Source organism: Mustela nivalis, assembly GCF_964662115.1.
Source record: "Mustela nivalis genome assembly, chromosome: 12".
Classification (NCBI taxonomy): domain Eukaryota; kingdom Metazoa; phylum Chordata; class Mammalia; order Carnivora; family Mustelidae; genus Mustela; species Mustela nivalis.
In genome coordinates this window covers 88057615-88078548 of record NC_139031.1, presented here as the reverse complement: position 1 = coordinate 88078548, position 20934 = coordinate 88057615, and the positions used below count along the sequence as shown (strand labels likewise).

General features: G+C 46.9%; 1 protein-coding gene across 3 annotated transcripts in view; it reads right to left on the bottom strand.

Moving 5' to 3' along the window:
* Positions 1-17460, bottom strand: part of EPDR1 (ependymin related 1) — a gene marked incomplete at its 5' end in the record, with an annotated part of 142540 nt that extends 125080 nt beyond the window's left edge. For all 3 annotated transcript variants that reach the window (XM_082692025.1, XM_082692023.1, XM_082692024.1), the window contains one exon: positions 17168-17460. In XM_082692025.1, coding sequence (XP_082548151.1) covers positions 17168-17460 — 293 coding nt within the window. The remainder of the gene's footprint in view (positions 1-17167) is intronic.
* Positions 17461-20934: the final 3474 nt, after the last annotated feature.

Sequence of the window (20934 nt, the reverse complement as noted above, 5' to 3'; positions counted from 1 at the left end):
TATAGTGGACCCCGCCGGAGCAGACCCACAGGCATATCTCCCTTTCTCTCTTGCCTGCCTCTCAACACACAGGCTGAGGAAGTATTCTCATTGATTCCCTTCCTTTGTTTCCCTTGGTGGGGGGGGTATAGCTGGTTCTAGCCTCGCAGATCTAAAAGGAAGTCTGTTGGAAGAGGAGATCTGCTGGAGAGTTCTCCTCTTTCCAAAAAACAGACTCCCTGTCCCGCTCTCCATCCTTGAACACAAAGAAGTAATGCTTGGAGTCCAGGGCGGCCACTTGGAGACCGTGAGGTAACGAGTCAGCCTGCCATCTTGCAACTGTGAGCCAACTTTCTCTGGGAATGGCAGAGGAGAGGATGGCAGGGGCCTTGATGATGCTGTTGAGTCAGACCTAGGAACACGCATCACCAGCATTCTGAGGCTTTCTGAGACAAACATCCTTATAGTTCTGGCCTCTGTTAGTCAGATTTTCTGACATGCACAGCTGAAAGCGCCCTAAATAAGGAAAATCCACTGCTTTATAGCTCTGATCTAGCAGATGCTTTTTAACAACTCTCTGAGAGCCTTTCATTCCAGAATGAGCAGGGCCCAAGGACTTGGCTACGCCCAGAACCCACAATATCAGAGCCTGGCCCGGGTGAAGATAAACCCGAACAGCTACTGCCTGTGTAGCTGGGAGGAAACTGTTTTTCTGTCTTGAACCAAAGCAGTCAAGGGGGAAAAAAAAGAAACAGTCTGAGGCAGGGGCTACCGACTGGCAAATTCCACTGCCTGACTCATTATTAGCTTGCTTACTTTCTTTCTTTCTTTCTTTCTTTCTTTCTTTCTTTCTTTCTTTCTTTTAATTTGACAGACAGAGATCACAAGTAGGCAGAGAGTCAGGCAGAGAGAGAGAGAGGAGGAAGCAGGCTCCCCACTGCGCAGAGAGCCCAATGTGGGGCTCCATCCCAGGACCCTGAGGTCATGAGCCGAGCCGAAGGCAGAGGCTTTAACCCACTGAGCCACCCAGGCACCCTCCTTCCTTCCTTTTTTAAACAGAGGAGAAACTATGAGACTGAGAGCATAATTACATTGTACATAAGGTGCCAGGATTGGACTCCAGGTGGGATCTCCTCCCAAACTCGCTCTAATTCACCAACACATGCTCCTTCCCCTCCTTCGACAAGGGGAAGGAGTGATTCTTCCCAACCACCTATTAACTGCTTGGCATCCAGGACATCTTAAATTGCAGAAAAGGGAGTGGACGAATATAATTTTGTGATCACTAAAAGGACTTTGGCTTTTAGGGAAGAAATTCGACAAACTTTGGATTTGTTTCTGATGCAATATAACAGATCAGCGATGTAAGCCAGCAATCTTACTCTTAGCAGGAAGAACCGAGCGGTAGCTGCTTGCCATTCTAGCCCACACCAAGATTGAGTTACACCCGACGGTAATTATGAGACTTAAAAGCAAAACACTATTTCAAAATTGTTGTGTCAGACAGAAACTCATTGTGCAGGCTGACACAACCACATATAACAAAAGGGAAATTAAGTTACTTGAGAACACAGCCCTAGGAAAAGTAAAATCAAAGAATAATTACGTGTGCAATTTAAGGAGCTGTAAGGTGATGGGCTTCCACCACTTGGATTCTAGTTCAAAAGAGGAAAAGGCTGCTCAAGAAACTGAAGAGATTTCTTTTTTCCAAGAATGTTTCAGGATGAAAACTGGCAACGTGCAGACAGATACTCTTTCATCTGATGGAAGATAATAAAAAACGTCTAATGAGACAACAGTTCAAGATGTCTTCTTCTCACCACCGAAAAGAAGAGCTTTATTAGTACCAGGATACCCATGTTGCCCTGGTATGCAGTGGTTTCTAGAACTACGTATCACAGGGAGGTAAGGAGTCTGGGAGGGTACGAGGTTAGTCAGATTCGTCCAGCCAGTACCCCGCTTCTCAGGAGAAACATATCAGTTGCCACTGTGTGTAAATATAAACACAGATGCCCTTGCAGCTAACAGTGAATAAGTCTAAAATAGAAATCTTATATTTTACTTTCAATGGGATTTGAGAAAATACTGAATTTAGGAAACAAAGAATAACGCATGGTTACAAAGATAGCTCTCTAATGAAAAACATGATTTTCAAAGTAGAAAACGCAGCAGAGGTAGCACAGAATGCTCTTGATATGGAAAACAAACAAAAACAAATAAGAAACAGAAGCAGCAGATTAACAGTTACGATTCCAGAACTCTAGGTAACTCTAGGGATGCCTGGGTGGCTCAGTCGATTAATTGTCTGCCTTCAGCCCAGGTCATGATCCCAGGGTCCTGGGATTGAGCTCCACATCGGGCTCCCTGCTCAGCCAGGAGTCTGCTGGTCTCCCTCTGGCTCTGCACCGCACCGCCCCCACCCCACTTGTGCTCGTACATGCACATGCACACTCTTTCTCTCACTAATAAACAAGTGAATAAAATCTTTATCAAAATCTCTGGAACTGTACCACCAGAGCCATACCCTCTCTGAAGAAAATTAATTGAATACATTTTCTAGCTGACTGAGACATGAATCAAAATAGAGGTTTCAGATAGATAACCCTATCAGCATGAAAGATGCCGCAGCAAACAGTAGAAGGGGTAAAACCATTTATGTTTCTTTTGTGGCAATGCTACTTAGAATTTTGTGTAAAGTTTGTGCAAACACTCACACAATAGAACGTCCTCTGTGTTTAACACATGAAGCAGATGACCTTATAGAGGCTTGACTCAGTATCGTGAAAGAAGGAACAGAAGAAATCTCCCAAGCACTTTAAATTCTTTTCAACTTACTGAGTGGAACCTAAATAAATGCTTGTCTTTTTCTAGAAGAAACTGTGTTCTGGTGACAGAAAAATGGATTCCCAAGCTTCATCCCCTCACTCCTTAAGAGAACGGAAACATCACGAGGGAAACTCTCCGGGGGTCCCAGGGGCAACCTAGGTAAGCAACAGTTCATTGCTCACAGTTCTGGAAGTTGGAAGTCTGACAGCAGGGTGCTAGCATGGTTGGGAAGGGCTCTCTTCTGGTCATAGACTTCTCATTGTATCTTCACATGGTGGAAGAGGCCAGCTAGCCCTCCAGGGCCTCTTGAATAAGGACACTAAGCCCGTTCACAAAGGCTCCATCCTCATGACCTAATCACCTCCCAGAGACCCCACTCATAATGCCTTCACCTTGGGCATTAGTTTTTCAACACATGAATATGAGAGGCTGGAGCCTGATTGGGGGAGGGGGATCGCCATCCAAAATACAGTGTGTGACAAAGGGGACAGGGAGAGGGCTCGATTCAGAGCGAGGTGGGACTCCCACATCCAGAGGAAACACATAAATCACATCAGAACACAGCACGTGACGTGACATTTCAGTGAATATTAAATCTGGGGTCCATTCTCTCCCCAGCACCTCTGCTCCCCACAGGGCAAGCTGGTAAAACTGCCTACTGCCCTGTTCCTTCTGGAATGAGAACTTCATCATCTTGTGCTTTCTCCACATTTGCTGCCACTGCCTCACCACATCTCCCAGGGCCCCTCTGCCAAGACTTGTCCCTGGAATTCCTGAGGAGACACTGTTCCCTCTTGATATCAGCCAACTCAGTAACCCCATGGTGGTCCGGGCATCTTCCTCAAAGGAATGATCTGCCTTTCTCAACTTGACATCCTGGATCATCAGCTTCTTGATGACACTGTCTGGGAAGGAGGACTTACAATTCCAGAGAATATAAGCTGTACCTCAGTAAGGGACTTGGCGGGGGGCCAGCGGGGGCCGTGGGCTCATGTGTTATAAAAGCTTCGGAAATCAGTGCAGATGGTCCAGCTTACCACAGTCCTCCCTCCAGGTATTTTCAAGCAAATTCAGAAGGCCTTGCATTCATCATGGCTGAACCTGGATCCCACAACAACTGTCTGGTGGTTCCTAAGTTACAGCTCACCTGCAGCTGATAATGCTGTGTTAGAACAAGGACCTAATGTGCCCCCCAGCCGTGTAGCACCATTTTCCCATCTGACAACACCTTCCTTGGCGATTTCTCAGATGCTCCACAACACCAGCGTCTTCGGGAGCTATGATCTGAGAGACTGTGTCCCTCCCTCAAACCTACCATATTCGTGCATTGAAAAACTAATGCCCAAGGTGAAGGCATTACGAGTGGGGTCTCTGGGAGGTGATTAGGTCATGAGGATGGAGCCTTTGTGAACGGGATTAGTGTCCTTATTCAAGAGGCCCTGGAGAGCTAACTGGCCTCTTCCACCATGTGAAGATACAATGAGAAGTCTATGACCAGAAGAGAGCCCTTCCCAACCATACGGGCACCCTGTTGTCAGGCTTCCAACTTCCAGAACTATGAGCAATGAACTGTTGCTTACCAGTTACCTAGTCTCTGGTATTTGTTCCAACAAACTAAACAGACTCAGGGGAGTTTGGAGGAGTTACTTGGTGCCTCTTCTGGGGCAGACTGATGGCTCTCACTCATTGGCACAACTCACACTCTGGAACCTTACCAGTCTGTCTAACTTTAGCCACAACTAAAGGCTCCTTCCATGAAGGAGCATCACAGCCTTTTTGTCCAAAGGCAGCTGCCTTCTGTTTAGGGGCCATCTGTCCAAGAGCTTCTCCAGTTTTTGGAGGGTCTGAGGGCCACTGAGGCACCCTGTTGGGGGTCTGATTCTTCACATGGCCTCTCTGTTCAAAGAGGCACTGCTTCTGAAGGAAACATTAGTGGTCAGGAAACTTCCAGTACCATACTGGGGGAAATTTTCTAAAACTGGGACTGAGGAGCAAGGGAAACACTGAAGAGAGTGTTTGGTGAGGGAAGAGCAGGGGAGTAGCTTGTGGGCGAAAGAAACCTGGGGGATCCATTTCTGGAGGTCATGGTATGCCTTCTTAGGGGGTCGCCACTATAAGCCTGCCTAAAAGCTTTTCATAATATGGGTAGGCAGAGCCATATCATATCAGAAACCATTCTTGGTAAAGAAGATACATAATGTAGAATATAAATACTTAATGAACCATAAAACATTCCATAAATTCACAGACTGATTGTTAAAATGTAATCATGAGGAAAAAGAAAATTGGAATAAAAAAAGGATATCAGTAGATAAGGTCTGAAGTTGTTCCAGGGTTCAGAGAATATCATGTACAAACTTATTATGATGATTAATATAATCCTGATGAAATGGAAGATCTTCTAGGAAAATATAAATAAGCCAACTAACGCAGAATGAAGCAGAAAGTTAAGTGGATCAATAGCCAGAGGAAAATACCCTTACGGTGGCCTAGTGAGATCTTAGATCTTTGACCTTAAAAAGAGATCAAAGAGTTTCTTCTTCAAAAGGAGTTAGGTCCTAATGGTTTCGGGAATTAATTTCTTCCAACCTCGAGGCTGGAGAGGATAGAGACATATTGAAGACCTGCCAATTCTTTTATAATTTTACAAATCTTTTCTACATTAAAATATGGAAAGCAGAAAAATAAAAACTAAAGAACAAGCTAAATTGTGGCTATGGATTAAAAACAAATCTTCAATAAAGTGTTATTGAGTCAAATCAAGCAGACTTGTAAACGACTATTTAATACCCATCCTTATTAGAAGAAATTCTTTACAAAATAGGTCAGAAAAATATTTACTGAACTTGATATTTACTAAACCAATGGCCCATAGGGGACTTACCTGGGGAGGATTAGAGACAGTCACAACAGAGCGAGAATCACAAGGGGGTGTGACATCACCGCAGGCACACCATTTTGCCCTACCATTTCTTCTTTATCGTATCAGAAATGACCAGAAATCATTAGACTCCATATAGGCGTGAGTGTGGGAAACACAAACAATCACATTCTGCCAGCTGAAAGGTCTGCCTTTGGAGCAACCTTCCCAAAGGGCAAAGTTGTCACAACCTAAAAATGTGCAAATCCCTCTTCTATCATTTTCTTATATAGGAATGTATCCAAAATATGTTAAAAAGCGGTATGCATCTAATTGCACACAAATACAAGGCTATGGGTGTAGTAGTCTATACTAGTGGGAAACAGACAGGAAATGAATATGACTATCCCATAATAAGGGACTGCTTAAAGAAGCTATGATCTACTCATTGGCTAGAACACCACAAGTCATGAGAAACGGTTCTGTTAATGGTTACTTAGTGGCATGAGAAGTGCACACAATATTTAGTTAAATTTAAAAAATGCAGAGCATGTTTCCATTTTAATTTTAAAATCACAGGAAATACACAGGAATAGGGAAGGAAATCCATATGTACATAGGTACATACATCAGAGTTCTTAGTCCCATATAGCAGGACAATGAGACAATTTTACTCTCTTTATGTTGCTCTTCTGTGTTATGTAGATTTTCCACCACGAACATCTACAATGCTAGTAGTCCAAAAGCCATGAAAATGCTATTTATTCACTCAGCACATATTTATGGAGTCTTGTGATGTACCAAGCGCTTCTAGGTGCTGGAGCTTGGGTGATAAATCAAACCGGTAATATTCTCCCCTTCATGGAGGCGAGACAGACAATAAAAACCAGACACACTCACTGACCAGACGATGTCACCCAGGGATCGTGTCCGGAGGAAAAGAGAACAAGATGTGGTGGGGAGTGGCTGGTAGGGAGGGTCACAGAAGGCCCCTCTGAGGGGATGGTGAGCTGAGACCTAAATAAGGAGAAGCTGGGAGTTGGAAGATGATAGCAGTGGACTAGTCAGTATGGATAAGCTTGCACAGTATATTGTTAAGTGAACAAAAGCCCATTGTGAAACAGTGTATGCTTCAGTATTCATGCTGTGCGTCTCAGAATTCACCTAGGACAGGGGTACCTGCAGTGGAGCAGAGGCTGAGCATCCGACCCTTGGTTTCGGCTCGGGTCATGATCTCGGGGTCGTGGGATCGAGCCCTGTGTCAGGCTCCATGCTCAGCGGAGAGTCTCCCTGCCCCTCTGCTCCTCCCCACCTCACTGTCTCTCAGAGGAATAAAAAAATCTTTTTAAAAAATCACCTAGGATATTCAGAAGACATTACGAGTAGCCATAACGGTTGAGCAGTGACAGATAATTTTTACTTTCTTTCTCTGTGCATACCTGTCGTTGGGTATTCTTTTACAATGAGTAGAGGTCACCATTATTATTCATTTCCTCTTCAACTATTAAAAAAAAAAACTATATCTGTGGTATTGGAGATAACAGCAACAACCAGATAAAAATTCCTCATGGTGGAATCTTGCTTCAGGCAAGGCGAGGCAGAGGAGATGAAGGGACGGGTTTAAAAAGCACTAAATAGGGACGCCTGGGTGGCTCAGTCCATTGGGTGTCTGCCATCAGCTCAGGTCATGATCCCAGGGTCTTGGGATCGAGTCCCACATGGGGCTTCTTGCTCAGCAAGGAGCCTGCTTCTCCCTCTGCCTGTTCTGCCTGCAGCTCTCTGTGCTCCTGCTCTCTCTGACAAATAAATAAATAAATAATCTTAAAAAAAAAAAAAAAGCACTAAATAGTAGGTCTGATTGTGGTCAGTATCTTGAAGACATTAAGCGGTGTGGTGTGATGTATGAGAATACCGGCTGGAGAGACAGTCTAATTTGGGAGGGGGCTGTGCAGCTTTTTAGGGAGAAGGCTTTCTATGCACAGGAAACAACAACCCAAATGCCAACAGGGGGAAGCTTGCTGAGCTGGGTACAGGAGGGGGCTGGCGAGGAAGGGCTGCTGCATGCTCAGAGACAAGATATGGGGGTGAGATGGCAGCAGATCCATCAGGGCGGCTGGGCCCTGGTAAGGAGAGTCACTCTGACAGACAGAAAGGCACTGGAGGGTTTTGAGCAGAAGAGTGACCTGATATATTTCTAGCAGAATCATTCAAGCTGCTATGTTGAGAACAGACCAAAGGGGTGGGGACGGAAGGAGGAAAACCCGTTAAGAGGTTAGCACAAGAAGCCCAAGCAAGAACAATGAGGGTTTGGGCCTTTACGATGACAGTGAACATGGGGTCAGATGCTGGGCCTATATCAGAATGAGAGTGGACAGGATTCGCTTATGGACTACCCGTGGCACGTGGGAGAAGAACTCAAGGATGAGTCTAAGGGTTGATCCTAAGCAACTGGAATTGCTATTAAGTGAACCTCAGAAACCTGCAAGAAGAACAACGTTTGTTGGTTTGTTTGTGCATTTGCAGGGCAGGCATTAGTTTTGGGTAAAGCCGTGACTGAGCTGAGGGCACCAAGCGAGGGGTGCAACAGAACAGTAAAGGCATGGCCAGCCCGAGCCCTGGGACGTTCTACCACTGATGGTCTCAAGAAGAGCGGGAAACAGGGCACCTGCGTGGCTCAGTGGGTTAAAGCCTCTGCCTTCAGCTCAGGTCATGATCTCAGGGTCCTGGGATCGACCCCATGCCGGGATCTCTGCTCAGCAGGGAGCCTGCTTCCTCCTCTCTCCCTGCCTGCCTCTGTGCCTACTTGTGATCTCTGTCAGATAAATAAATAAAATCTTTAAAAAAAAAAAAAAAAAAAAGAAAGAAAGAAAGAAAAGAAGAAGAAGAAGAAGAGCGGGAAGAAAAGAAGAAGAAGAAGAAGAAGAGCGGGAAGAGCAAAGGGGACTGAGAAGCCAAGGGAGTGGGACGGAAGGAGGGACACCAGAAGAATGTGGTCTGTGAAGATACCAAATTGGAGGAAGTGAGCCCAGGAAAATGAGGAGTGATAAAGGATTGTTCAGTTACGATGGGAAGCATATCGTTCTTGAGCAGAGCAGGCCCAGCGGAGTTGTGATACTCAGGGATTGACTGGAGAGGGTTCGAGAGAGGGTGGGCTTCGAAGACTGGACTTCGCGTGAGATTTGCTCTAAGTCGATGGGAAGAATGGGGTTTCAGCTGGTGGGATCAAGAGAGGAATTTTTTCTTTAAAGATGGGTAAAATAAAAGAAATTATGAAAGGGAAAATAGAAGAGTTTTACTGGAATCGGGGAAATATAACACTATCACATTTATTCCAGGAAAAACAAACCACTAATTGGTGGAATATTTTCAGATCTTTGGGCACTCTGCCCCTGACCGCCATCTTCGAGGGCAGAGTCGGGGAGAAACAGCTCAAGGTTGACAGAGAGAAGTAAAGATGTTTTCAGAGCAGTTTGGCGACCACCTCTGGCTTCTAGTTATAAGTTAGTCTTACAGCCCACCAGCCCTATTACTCCGGGGGGCTTGTCTTCCTTGGCACTCAGCCTCCCCACCGCCTGCTTCTCCTCAGCATCCCAGCATCAACCCTGTGAAATCCAGGGTCAACAGACCCACTGAATGAAGACTCAAAGCAAACTTTACGGGCTTCCAAGAAAATCTCTTTCTTGAAGAAAAACTCAATTTTGCAAATCGGCATGATTCACTTTCAGGGATCAAAAGGCCACCATCAGTCAGACTTCCTGAGCTAATAATAAAAGAAAATGCCGGCTCTAGCCATCAGAGATCAAGGGGAGGGAGTAGAGGCAAAAAGGAGACATTCTCCTAAAATTCTGAAAGTTGTGATTTCTGAAAATATAAGCCCAGTCCACACAAAACAGGGTTGTGATTAAATAAATTTGTGGAGGGGCACCTGGGTGGCTCGGTGGGTTAAGCATCTGCTTTTGGCTCAGGTCATGAACTCGGGGTCCCAGGATGAGCCCCACATCATGCTCCCTGCTCAGCGGGGAGTCTGCTTCTCCCTCTCCTTCTGCCCCTTCCCCTTGCCTGTGATCTCTTGTGCACACTCTCTCAAATAAATAAATAAAATCTTATAAAGAAATAAATAATCAATTTGTTGAGCAGTTCATACTAATTTACCTCCCTCAGCCACATAGATGGATTCTGAGGATTTACAACAATATAACCCTGAGAAATCCAAAAGAAGAAAAACATACAAAAAAATAAATAAATAACCTGATCTGCCCTTTCCTCTCACTCAACAGTGTAATCTAAAATGACTAGATAGGGCCACGCAAGGTCGGCATCTGCATGGCCTATTAGCCCAGGGCACGGAGCCCAAGTGGGGAGAGGGAACCACCCATGTAGGGAGGGCACATCTCAGCGATGCAGAGCTGGTTACCTACGGCAACCAATAATGGAGCCAGTTTTCTCTGAGAAGAGACCTCCAAAAATGAACCCTGTGCAGGTGGAATGGAATTGGAGTTTCTGGTGTAAATATGTATATGGATCAGAATTAGAAGCTTAGCAATGTATGCACACGTAAATTTGTGTGTATGCGTATGAGTAAGTAACTCTGTGTGTTCAAACCTATGTCATACCCTTGTTTTGTCCACTGAGAAGGTCTGGGAGCCACACCCCTAGTAGCCATGAGCACAACTAGAGCAGAGATCTTGGCTTCCAAATATTATTCTCCAGTAAAAGTAACCAGGTTACTTTTACCAGCTCCAGGTTCAGAAATGGTTCATTCTGAGACCCTAGCAGAGAGAGTACAGATGATTTTGGAACATCTTACTGCGGCAAAAAGCAAAGAAGTGCTCAGAGAATAAGAGATACGTGTTTAAAGAACCTAAGAGCCAACTTTAAGAGGACCCACTGGCCAGATCTGGGATAGTGTGAACATCAAAATGCAATACAGTGAGAATCCTTGAGTCCTTGCTGATATACATAAATGAATAAACTGAGTATCATGAAAACTGGGATGTGTATATGGTTTTAAAAGATCTCTCTACCAGGGAGCTGGGTGCCTCAGCTGGTTAAGTGTTCACCTTCGGTTCAGGTCATGAACTTGGGGTCCTGGGATCGAGCCCTGTACCAGGCTCCCTGCTCAGTGAGGAACCTGCTTCTCCCTCTCCCTCTGCTGCTCCTTGTGCTTGTGATTTCTCTCACTCTCTCTATTGCTGTCCAATAAAGAAAAATAAAATCTTCCAAAAATAATAAAAAATAAAATATCTCCCTACAGGGGAGCCACCTGGGTAGCTCAGTCAGTTGAGCACCTGACTCTTGATTTCAGCTCAGGTCATGATCTCAGGGTCCTGGGGTTGAGCCCCAAGTCAGACTACCCACTAGGCATGGAGCCTGCTTAAGATTCTCTCCCTCCCTCTCTAAGGGAAAATAAAATAAAATAAAACACCTCCCTACAAAATACGCATTCATTAAAGAGTTAAAAAGTGTCACTTCACACCAAAAAAACCTTGCAGCCGTCAGTTAGTTACCCAGGTGATGCCGGTGGACATCGCAATGCAGCAGGAACAGGGTACTACCTCCGTGGTATCCTACTGCAGGTGAATAACCAGAATCTCATTGTAAGGAGATGTTAAACAAACCCAGATCAAGGCCCATTCTACCAAATCACTGGTTTGTAATCGTCCAAAGTATCCAAATGCAAGGAAGAGGGAGGAACCGTTTCAGCCAGAAAAACACAGAAGTCAGGACACCTAAAAGCAGTGCTTGAATGTAAACTGTGTCCTTTCGCTATAGAGAACATAAATGAACAACTGGCAGAACTTGAAAGAGACCCGAGTTTCAGAGGGTAGAAATGAATCCATGTTGTTAATTTCCGGGTTTCTGTGGCCCTGTTGCTCTCGTGCCAGGGAATAGCCCTCTTTGCAAGAAATGCAAGCCCACATCTCTGGGGGTGATGGGGATATCAAGCTGGCAACTCACCCTCCAATGATTCGGAGGGGGGGCAATGGGGTGGGCGATGTCTGGGTCCTGACTTTCTGTAAGAGTCCGATAGCTTCACAACAAAATAAAACTCTACATTGGGAGGGGAAAACACCCTTATCCTGCTCTTCAAACACAATGATGGCTGAAGTTGCCTAGTATGATAACAGCCATTAGAATTAATCTTCCGCAGCAGATAGGTGCAGGAACTCTGTAAGCAATGCTATCCATGCCCTGGAATATTCCCCCGCCACCCCACCTCTGCACAGACCAGAGCCTTCTGAGTCTGCAGCCAGAGAGCTTAAGGGTGGCCCCTCATTTCTCTGCCCAGGAGCAGAAGTTTAGATGAAAAGGAGAAGGCAGAAAAAGCATTTTGATTTTATCTACACAAAGGGACATGCTGAGAAAAAAAACATAGAACCCCTGGGTATTTACCCCAAAGATACAGATGTTGTGAAAAGAAGGGCCATCTGCACCCCAATGTTTATAGCAGCAATGGCCATGGTCACCAAACTATGGAAAGAACCAAGATGCCCTTCAACGGATGAATAGATAAGGAAGATGTGGTCCATATACACTATGGAGTATTATGCCTCCATCAGAAAGGATGAATACCCAACTTCTGTAGCAACGTGGATGGGACTGGAAGAGATTATGCTGAGTGAAATAAGTCAAGCAGAGAGAGTCAATTATCATATAGTCTCACTTATTTGTGGAGAATAACAAATAGCATGGAGGACAAGGGGTATTAGAGAGGAGAATGGAGTTGGGAGAAATTGGAAGGGGAGGTGAACCATGAGAGGCTATGGACTCCGAAAAACAATCTGAGGGGTTTGAAGTGGCGGGGGGGTGGGAGCTTGGGGTACCAGGTGGTGGGTATTATGGGGGGCACGGATTGCATGGAGCACTGGGTATGGTGAAAAAATAATGAATACTGTTTTTCTGAAAATAAATTAATTAATTTATAAAAATAAAATCATATATTATATGAAAAAAAAAGTAGAACCCATGTTAAGTTCATTACCTCATGGTAGAAACAGGAGAAACAATGAACGTGTCAGTGGTATCATTTCATCTTTAAGGAAGAAGGCTTAAAGGCTATTTAGTATAAACAGGGTAGACCATTAAAATTAAATCCAAAGATAAAAACCAGATAGGCTGAGAAGTTAGGATCTTGCTGTGGTGAAGCCGGGACGAGAAGCCATGTGTGAAGTCCGATGACTCACTCACTGCATGTCTGTGCTCTTGCCTTTACAATAGGTGGCTTTCTCCAAAATTACAGAATAGAAATGATATTCTGTTCTCCAAGAAATAGAATGTCCACGGAAAACTGAGACAGACATGATCTGGTCAGAATTTGAACTGAGAACCCACCTGTCATGCCATTTAAAGCCCATTTTTTCTTTTCACCATTTACCATCCAAAATCCCCGAACATGTAGGACTGGGAATTGATCAGTCTTCTAAGATATTATCCCTAATGTTCCCATGCACATTCTCTATGTCAGCAGCACCATTAATTCCAACCCCCAAGCCACCATTTTGTATGTGGGAGCAATAAGTTACTGGTGGCCTCTCAAAATTCATTCAGTATTGTTTCTCCCACAAAGTTCAACATGTTCGCAGGAACAAAATAATCTTTTTGCTTTTCCTCAGTCTTCCAAATGTAATACTTGTGAGTTTAGTCAAGGAGTCAGGAAAGATAGTTGGAACCAGAAAACAAAATAGTATCAATTACTAATATTCCCCATTCTCTGCTAAGGCTGTCTTATCTGAAACTTGTAAAGTTGTTTAATCTTTTCCATCATCTCAGAGAAAAGAGAGCCTGGAAAGTCCTAGTCATTCCACAGTAACTATCAGTGGGATTTTCCATAACAATCTGGATGCAAAATAAAAATCGTAAGAAGTTGATCCAATTCTAAAACTTACTTCTCAACTTACTAATAAATATGAAAAGACAACCCATCCATATTTTCTTCAAATAACATCTGGTTTTTTGGCCAGACTGATGATACCTGAAAAAGTTTCCATGTTAGTTCCAGCAAATCTACATTTAAAGAGCTTAAAAATGCATTTATGCACTAAACATTCTTTTCTCCCTCCGAGTGAGGGCCAGAGATGGGACTGTGAGACAGCATCTTGCCAAGAAACTGAGAAGAAGGGGAATATAACTGCCTTCTAGAATCTGAACTGTGAAATCAACACTGGATAGGTCAGGACAAAGAAATGAGAAATCACCAATCACATGGGGACAAAAAAGTTCTAGGCCAGCAAGACTTGGCTGTGACCCCACCAAAGACATAATGCACACATATAAGGACTATACGAATCGATCGCAGAGTCATAGATGAAGAAGGGTTGCTAAGACAGCTTGAACCTACTCACCAAGCCTCCGTGCAGAGTGGAGGAAGTCTGGACCCACAGGGTTGTGGTAACATAGAACCAGCAACAAGCCATCTTTCTGGTGAAAAATGAACACATCACTGCATCTCACCTCACCCCATTCCCCTGGGCTGGCCTGTCTTACTCATGATGGAAAGCTCAACTTTGAGCATACTGCCTGGCCTCGAGCAAGCAATCATTGGATTCAGTGACTTTGCTCCAACTCTTTGCTCACCACCTCCTGATTATAATTTGGCTGCCCGCATAGCTTAGCCGACAGGGAAAGGATGATCTGGTCTTGTGGATCTGAGAATCCTGGCCGCCATGCCAGCCCCAGGACTCGCTGAAACACACACTTTCGCTGTTAAGCCTGCTTCCTCCGAGTCAGCTCCCAAAGGCAGGGCCCCGACTGCCCTGCCCGGTCTAGTTTCTGAGCCATAGGCTGGCTGGCAGCGAGTCTCTGAGCCACAGTAAGTTCACCAGGATGGTGAGGACGGTGGTGGCCATGGGGACAACTGCAGCCATTCACTGAGCACATTCAAGGGGTCAGACCCTGCACTATGTGCTTTACATACTTGAACTCACTGAACCCCCATCCCCATCAAACCCATCACATACTCTTAGCATTCTCATGTTGTAAATGAGGAAACTGAGGCTCAGAAAGCTTCAGCAATTTACCCCAAGACCCACACTAAGATTCTGCACTCAGACTCGGATTTGTCCGTCTCTAACACTTCACCTCTTACACTGTGACCCTTGCGCTTCTCCTGGCCACACTCCTCTGCTTCAGCAGTGGGCTCAGAGCCATTGCAGTCCACCTGCAACATGACCGGTCATCAATCCACCCCCATGGCACCAGCCTTCACACCAGTGCACAGAAAGATTAGCAGTTTACCCACAATCAGAAGTGCAAAAAACCAACTCTATCTCAGTGAACCGCATCACTATCCATTCCATGCCACTAGAAGCCAAAAATGGGGGCCTCTCCTTGACCCTTCCCTCCCCTCACCTCCACCATCAATGTCTTCGATTTATGCATTAACCCAGTCCGCTTCTCACCATGACCATGGTCATGACCCATCCTTCTCCTGGACCTCCACACGTCTCCCAGGTCATGTCTCTTGGTCTCGTTTATTTGCAACCATACCGTTCATTTGCAACCAAATCCATTCATAACCTTTCACTGTTTGAAAATCCTTCAGTGGAGCCAGACCTCTCCATGTCCTCTATGCTTCAGTCCTAACAGTGACTAGTCTGCAGGTCTTGGAATACACCCAGCCCTGTGTGCTCCATGATGTCCTGCAGCGATAGGTCCACATCCCCCCTGAGCAGCCTTCCCTCCCTAGTCACTGGTGCAAGGCTTGGGGACTAGCTCCTGCTTCAGAGCCTCCAGGAAGCCTGGGTTAGCTGCCCATGTTAAGTGTTCTTGTCACACTCAGCATACCCTTCATCTCGCTGGGTGGGAATTTTCTTTCATGTGACTCCACCCTCAGACTGTGACCTCCCTGCGGCCCAAGACCCGCTCTGTTTACACAAAGTGCTTGCCGTGAAAAAAAATGCATGATAAATGCGTGAGAGTATGGTTAACTGCACAGGTGTCAGAAGCCACCCAGCTTCAAGTCCCAGCTGTGTGGTCTGGAAAAAAAAAAATTTGAATATCCCCGGACTTCAGATTCTCTATGAAAGAGAGATCATAAAACCTCCACTGTCATGCTGTTGTGAAATTTTCATGTAATACGTGGAAATTCCTCAGCACTATGCCCAGTGTATAGTAAGTGCTCAAACACTGGTTGTTGTTTACTGTTCTTACTCTGTCCTTTGAGGCAGAACCATAATGCTCTTTAGAGGCCTTAGAGAGCCTCCCAGGCAGCCATGATGACTTGGCTGCTCCGGCCCTCCTCCGCACTCACATTTTACTCTCAGAAATGCATTAGCTTCCATTCTCAAAGACACTGCTTTGAAAGGTTCTGTCCCTTCCGTACTTTCTTCAAGATGCCTAACACTCCAACAAACGCTTTTAGGTGAAATGACATCAAAACTTGCCCCTGATCTTACTGCTCACCAGAACCTTAAACCATGGACATCACAGGGCACGTCCCAATCACACAAATGTCACCCAGAGAGGGAGGCATAACCCCCAGAGGAGCACACATAGGAATGTCCACAGGAAAGCAGTGCAGCTGACAGGTGGTGATCCCGAAATAGAAACCAGGTCTCAGAAAGAGGTCATCCTTTCTCGCAGCAGATGTGAAAAGGTGAACTGTGAGACAAGTGGTTTAAGAAAATGGCATTAGTTGTGCAGCTATTAAAAATAGGTTGGGGGGTTGGGACGCCTGGGTGGCTCAGTTGGTTAAGCGGCTGCCTTCGGCTCAGGTCATGATCCCAGCGTCTTGGGATCAAGTCCCACATCGGGCTCCTTGCTCAGCAGGGAGCCTGCTTCTCCCTCTGCCTCTGCCTGCCATTCTGTCTGCCTGTGCTCGCTCTCTCCCCCTTTCTCTCTCTGATAAATAAATAAAATCTTTAAAAAAAAAATAGGTTGGGGGTCAACCAATAAGATGGCGATTAAGAACGCGTAAGAGATGGGGTATATAAACAAAGATGATGTTTTTTTATCACTGTATGCAACACTTGCTTTAAAAACTTTAAGGAAGTAGACCAAAATGCCAGTAGTTATAATAGGGTGATGACTTTGTGGGCGATATTTTCCTTGATTCCCCACACCTTTCGCAGTGTTGTCCTAATCCTTTAAAAACGCAACAAGAATTCTTAAAATATATACATTCTGGGTGCCTCCGGGCAGATGGCTCCTGGAAGAGATGAGATGGTGGAGATGAGATGCCCACGGATGATGGGGGCTCCCAGCGCCGAGGGCCTGACTCAGCAGCGTGCGGACCCTGGCGAACCTGGGCCCCGGGATGCGGTCCCGCCCCTGCCAGGTTCCTCTTCACCCGCCCCCGCCCCGCTGAGGATCTCAGCGTGCAGTGGGCCCAGCCCTCCACGCAGCCCCCGACCGGGCTGCCCCCGGCCACCCTCCCCGCGACGTTTCTCCTCGGTAACGGGGAGGCGCCGCCAGCGGTTGGATGGCGGGCGGCCCCACGCTGCCCCGGCGACCTCGCCCCCGCCAGGCCGGCCCGGCCGCCCACCCACCCCGCGACCCGCGTACCTCTTGCAGGGGATCAGCGCCTTCCGCTCGTCCAGCACCCGCACGCGCTGGTTGAGCCCGTCGTAGGAGAGCAGGGCGCGGCTGTTGCGCCCGCTGCTCTGCCGGTACAGAACCTGGCGGCCCTCCCACTGCTGCGGCGCCTGGCACGGGCGCGGGGTCCCCGGGGCGCCCCCGGCCCCCGCCCCCGCCGCCCCCAGGCCGCAGAGGCCGCCCAACGCCCAGAAGCAGAGGCCGCCCAGCAGCCAGGCGCCCAGGGCCTCCCGGGCCACGCCGAGCGAAGCGCGCCCTGACATCGCCGACCGCAGCGCCCGCCGCCCCGCCGAGAGCCCGCGCCGACCGCAGGGGGCGCTGAACCGCGCGGGCGCCGCGCAGCCTTCCGCGGGGTGCGGGAGTGCGGTCCCGGCGAGCCGGCTGCCTCCCGCCGCCGCCTCCACAGCGGTCGGGACGAGGGCGCGCGAGGTGCAGGAGCCGGGACCGGGGCCTGGGAAGGCTCGGGTGATTCGCGGGAGCTGGGCCGTTGCCCGCTGCGGCTTCTGTTTTCACTTGCTCTCTGCTGCCAACAGGAAATGCAGTGGCAGCGGTGCCATTAGCATCCTGAAGGGCATCCGCGTTTTGAACGGGGGGGGGGGGGGGTTGGACGGTGAGAAGGAGTATGTTTCTCCACTAAGGGAAGCGGGTTGGACGGTGAGAAGGAGTATGTTTCTCCACTAAGGGAAGCGTGCAGCAGGCGACCAAATGCTAGGAGACCAATTCAAGTTCAAGGTCGGGAAGGCCATGCTCCTGCACTTGCTGTGCCCCCACAGCTTGCCCGTTTGTCAAAACAGACACCCTCTTCCTCCAAATTAGAAATTGAAAGAAGGGTCCCTTCCTGAAGAAATGATATCAATCATTCATCATGACCATTTTCAAGCCCCCAATCTTAGTATAGAGCCAGGGGACTAGAGGACAAGCCCTTGCCCTTGGGCATAGGACTCAGGGACACACTTGAAGTGACACACTTGAGGCCACACTTGAAGTGACAGTGTTACCCTCACCCATCACCTGACAACACCGCAACCCTAGAGGTAGGTAAATTAATTGGGTTTATGGTTTATGGTTTGTAATATTAGGATGTACCATATAGAATCAAGAAAAAAGAAGCTACTTAAAAACAAAAAGGACTCCTGCTTTCCAAATGTATAGCATCTTTTCAGTTGATGTGTGTTTCATGAATGAGGAAGCGGGCCAGGTGAAAGGGGGAGAGAACATGCCTGGATGAAGGACATGGGGACGAGGGAAAGCAGGATAGCACTTTTAAGGATTGTCATCTGGAGCCAGATGACTCAGGGCCTTGAAAGCCAGGGAGGGGCACCATCAGGCGTAAGAGATTTCTCACATGTGAGTGTGGAGAATGGACAGGGAAAAGGAGGAGGGAGATGCTGTTATTATCCAGATGAGGGACAGTGACATCTGCACTGAGACGGTGGCAGCAGGAGAGGGCGGAGCAGAGATGGGGACTGTACAGACGGAGGAAGAGCTTTCGGGTTGGGGCCAGTGGGAGCTCAGTCCTGAATGAGGAAAGAAGACAAATCAGTTTAGGCCTGGTTGACTCGGAGATGCCTGTGGGATACACAGATGGGAACACCCCAGGGAGAGTTGGATAAGCACTTCCAGAAAGCAGCAGGGCTAGAGGGCTGGTTTGGGAAGCCATCGGCATCTAGGTGGTAACTGAAGCCACAGGGGAGAACAGCAGGGGAGACCCTTGGCAATATCTGGAGACATTTTTGATTGTCATCATGGGTGGGGATTAAGCTGCCACCGGCATCTAGTAAGAGGAGGTCAGAGATGCTACTAAACTTCCCATAATGCATAGGAGCCAATAAAGAATTATCTGGCCCCAGGGTTGAGAGCACAGAGGTTGAGAAACCTGGCAGGGCAAATCAATGTCAAGTACAGGGTAACAGACTGAGTGCTAAGGCAGGGCCTGAAGACAGAGGCCAGTTGATAGAACCTGCTGATGATTCCTTCACTGCTGCCACATCCCAAGTAGAACCACTAAAGACTGGCTCCCAGGGACCCTCTCGGAGGGGGTCAAAAATCTTCATAGAGAGCCTCTTACATTCTCCTCACCCCTTCTTAAAGGACATGCCCTGGGGAACATCAGGGCAATGCCCACAGCGTTGTGACTTGGTACTTGCTGGGCAGACACAGCAGACTCCAGCTGGCTGCACCATGGACAGCCCTTTCCAAGTTTGCCTCTTCAAACAACTCAGAGGAAAAAGGAGCCAGGGTTCCGCTGTTTCTCAAAACTGTATTTTCTTCCCCTGTAGAAATTGGTGTTGCAAATATTTCTGACTAAGCCAGGGGGTTTAGACTCATTGGGTTTGACTGCTGGAAATGGCTGAGGATGTCATCTGGGTTATCCCCTGTGCATGATATTTCATTGACCTGGTTTGGCATCCTGGGAGCTCGAGACCTGTCTGAAACTGGAAATATCTCTCTAGGTTGGCATGACTATGTTTGGCTGCTCTGGGCTTCCCCTAAATAGAACCCGACTCCTTGGATGAATCCTGAAATTTATTTGTGTCATTTGTCCTCTCAACTTACCATGTTTCCTTAAAAAAAAAAAAAATAGTGCATTTAAAGAGCTTAGCACCATGCCCAGCCCATTGTAAATGCTCAATAAAATGCCAGCTATATTTTTTGTTCCTTGGGCTATTTTAATTCTTAGTTCTGGTCAGAGCTAAAACTAAACTAACATTGTGAGTCTAAGCTTTGGAGGCAAAATAATAATAATAATAATAAAAACAAAAAGCAAAAAAAAATAGAAAAAAATCTATCTGCCATATGTTCAGATTTCTAATTGAACTATGTTTTAATGTTTTTTTTTTTTAAGATTTTATTTAGGGGCGCCTGGGTGGCTCTTTGGGTTGGGCCTCTGCCTTTGGCTCACATCATGATCTCAGGGTCCTGGAATCAAGCCCTGTATTGGGCTCTCTTCTCAGCAGGGAGCCTGCTTCTCCCTCTCTCTCTTTGCCTGCCTCTCTGTCTGCTTGTGATCTCTCTTTCAAATAAATTTTTATAAGATTTTATATATTTATTTGAAAGAGAGAGAGCATAAGCAGGGGGAGCAGCAGAGGGAAAAGGAGACTCGTGACTGAACAAGGACCCTAATGCAGCGCTCCAATCCAGGAACCCCAGAGCATGACCTGAGCCAAAGGCAGCCACTTAACTGACTCAACCACCCAGGAGCCCCTAAACTATTTTTTTTTTAAAAGAGTTTCTTTATTTACTTGACAGAGATCACAAGTAGCAGAGAGGCAGGCAGGGGTGGGGCATGGCAGTGGGTGGGAGAAGCAGGCTCCCTGCTGAGCAGAGAGCCCAATGGGGGGTCTCGATCCCAGGACTCTGAGATCATGACCTGAGCCAAAGGTAGAGGCTTTAACCCACTGAGCCACCCAGATACCCCTGAACTATGTTTTTAAAGATTAACATTCAAGCACACCAGATGCACACCAGATGTTTCAAGCACATCAAAAATTAAGATTCTAGGGACACCTGAGTGGCTCATTCTGTTAAGCATCTGCCTTCACCTCAGGTCATGATCCCAGGGTCCTGGGATCCAGTCCCACACCTGGCTCCCTGCTTAGCAGGAAACCTGCTTCTCCCACTGCTTGCTGCTCCCCCTACTTGTGCTCACTTGCACTCTCTTTCTCTGACAAATAAATAAAATCTTAAAAAAAAAAAATCAAATTATAGGTTGCTGGGTTGGAAATCACTTGGCATGA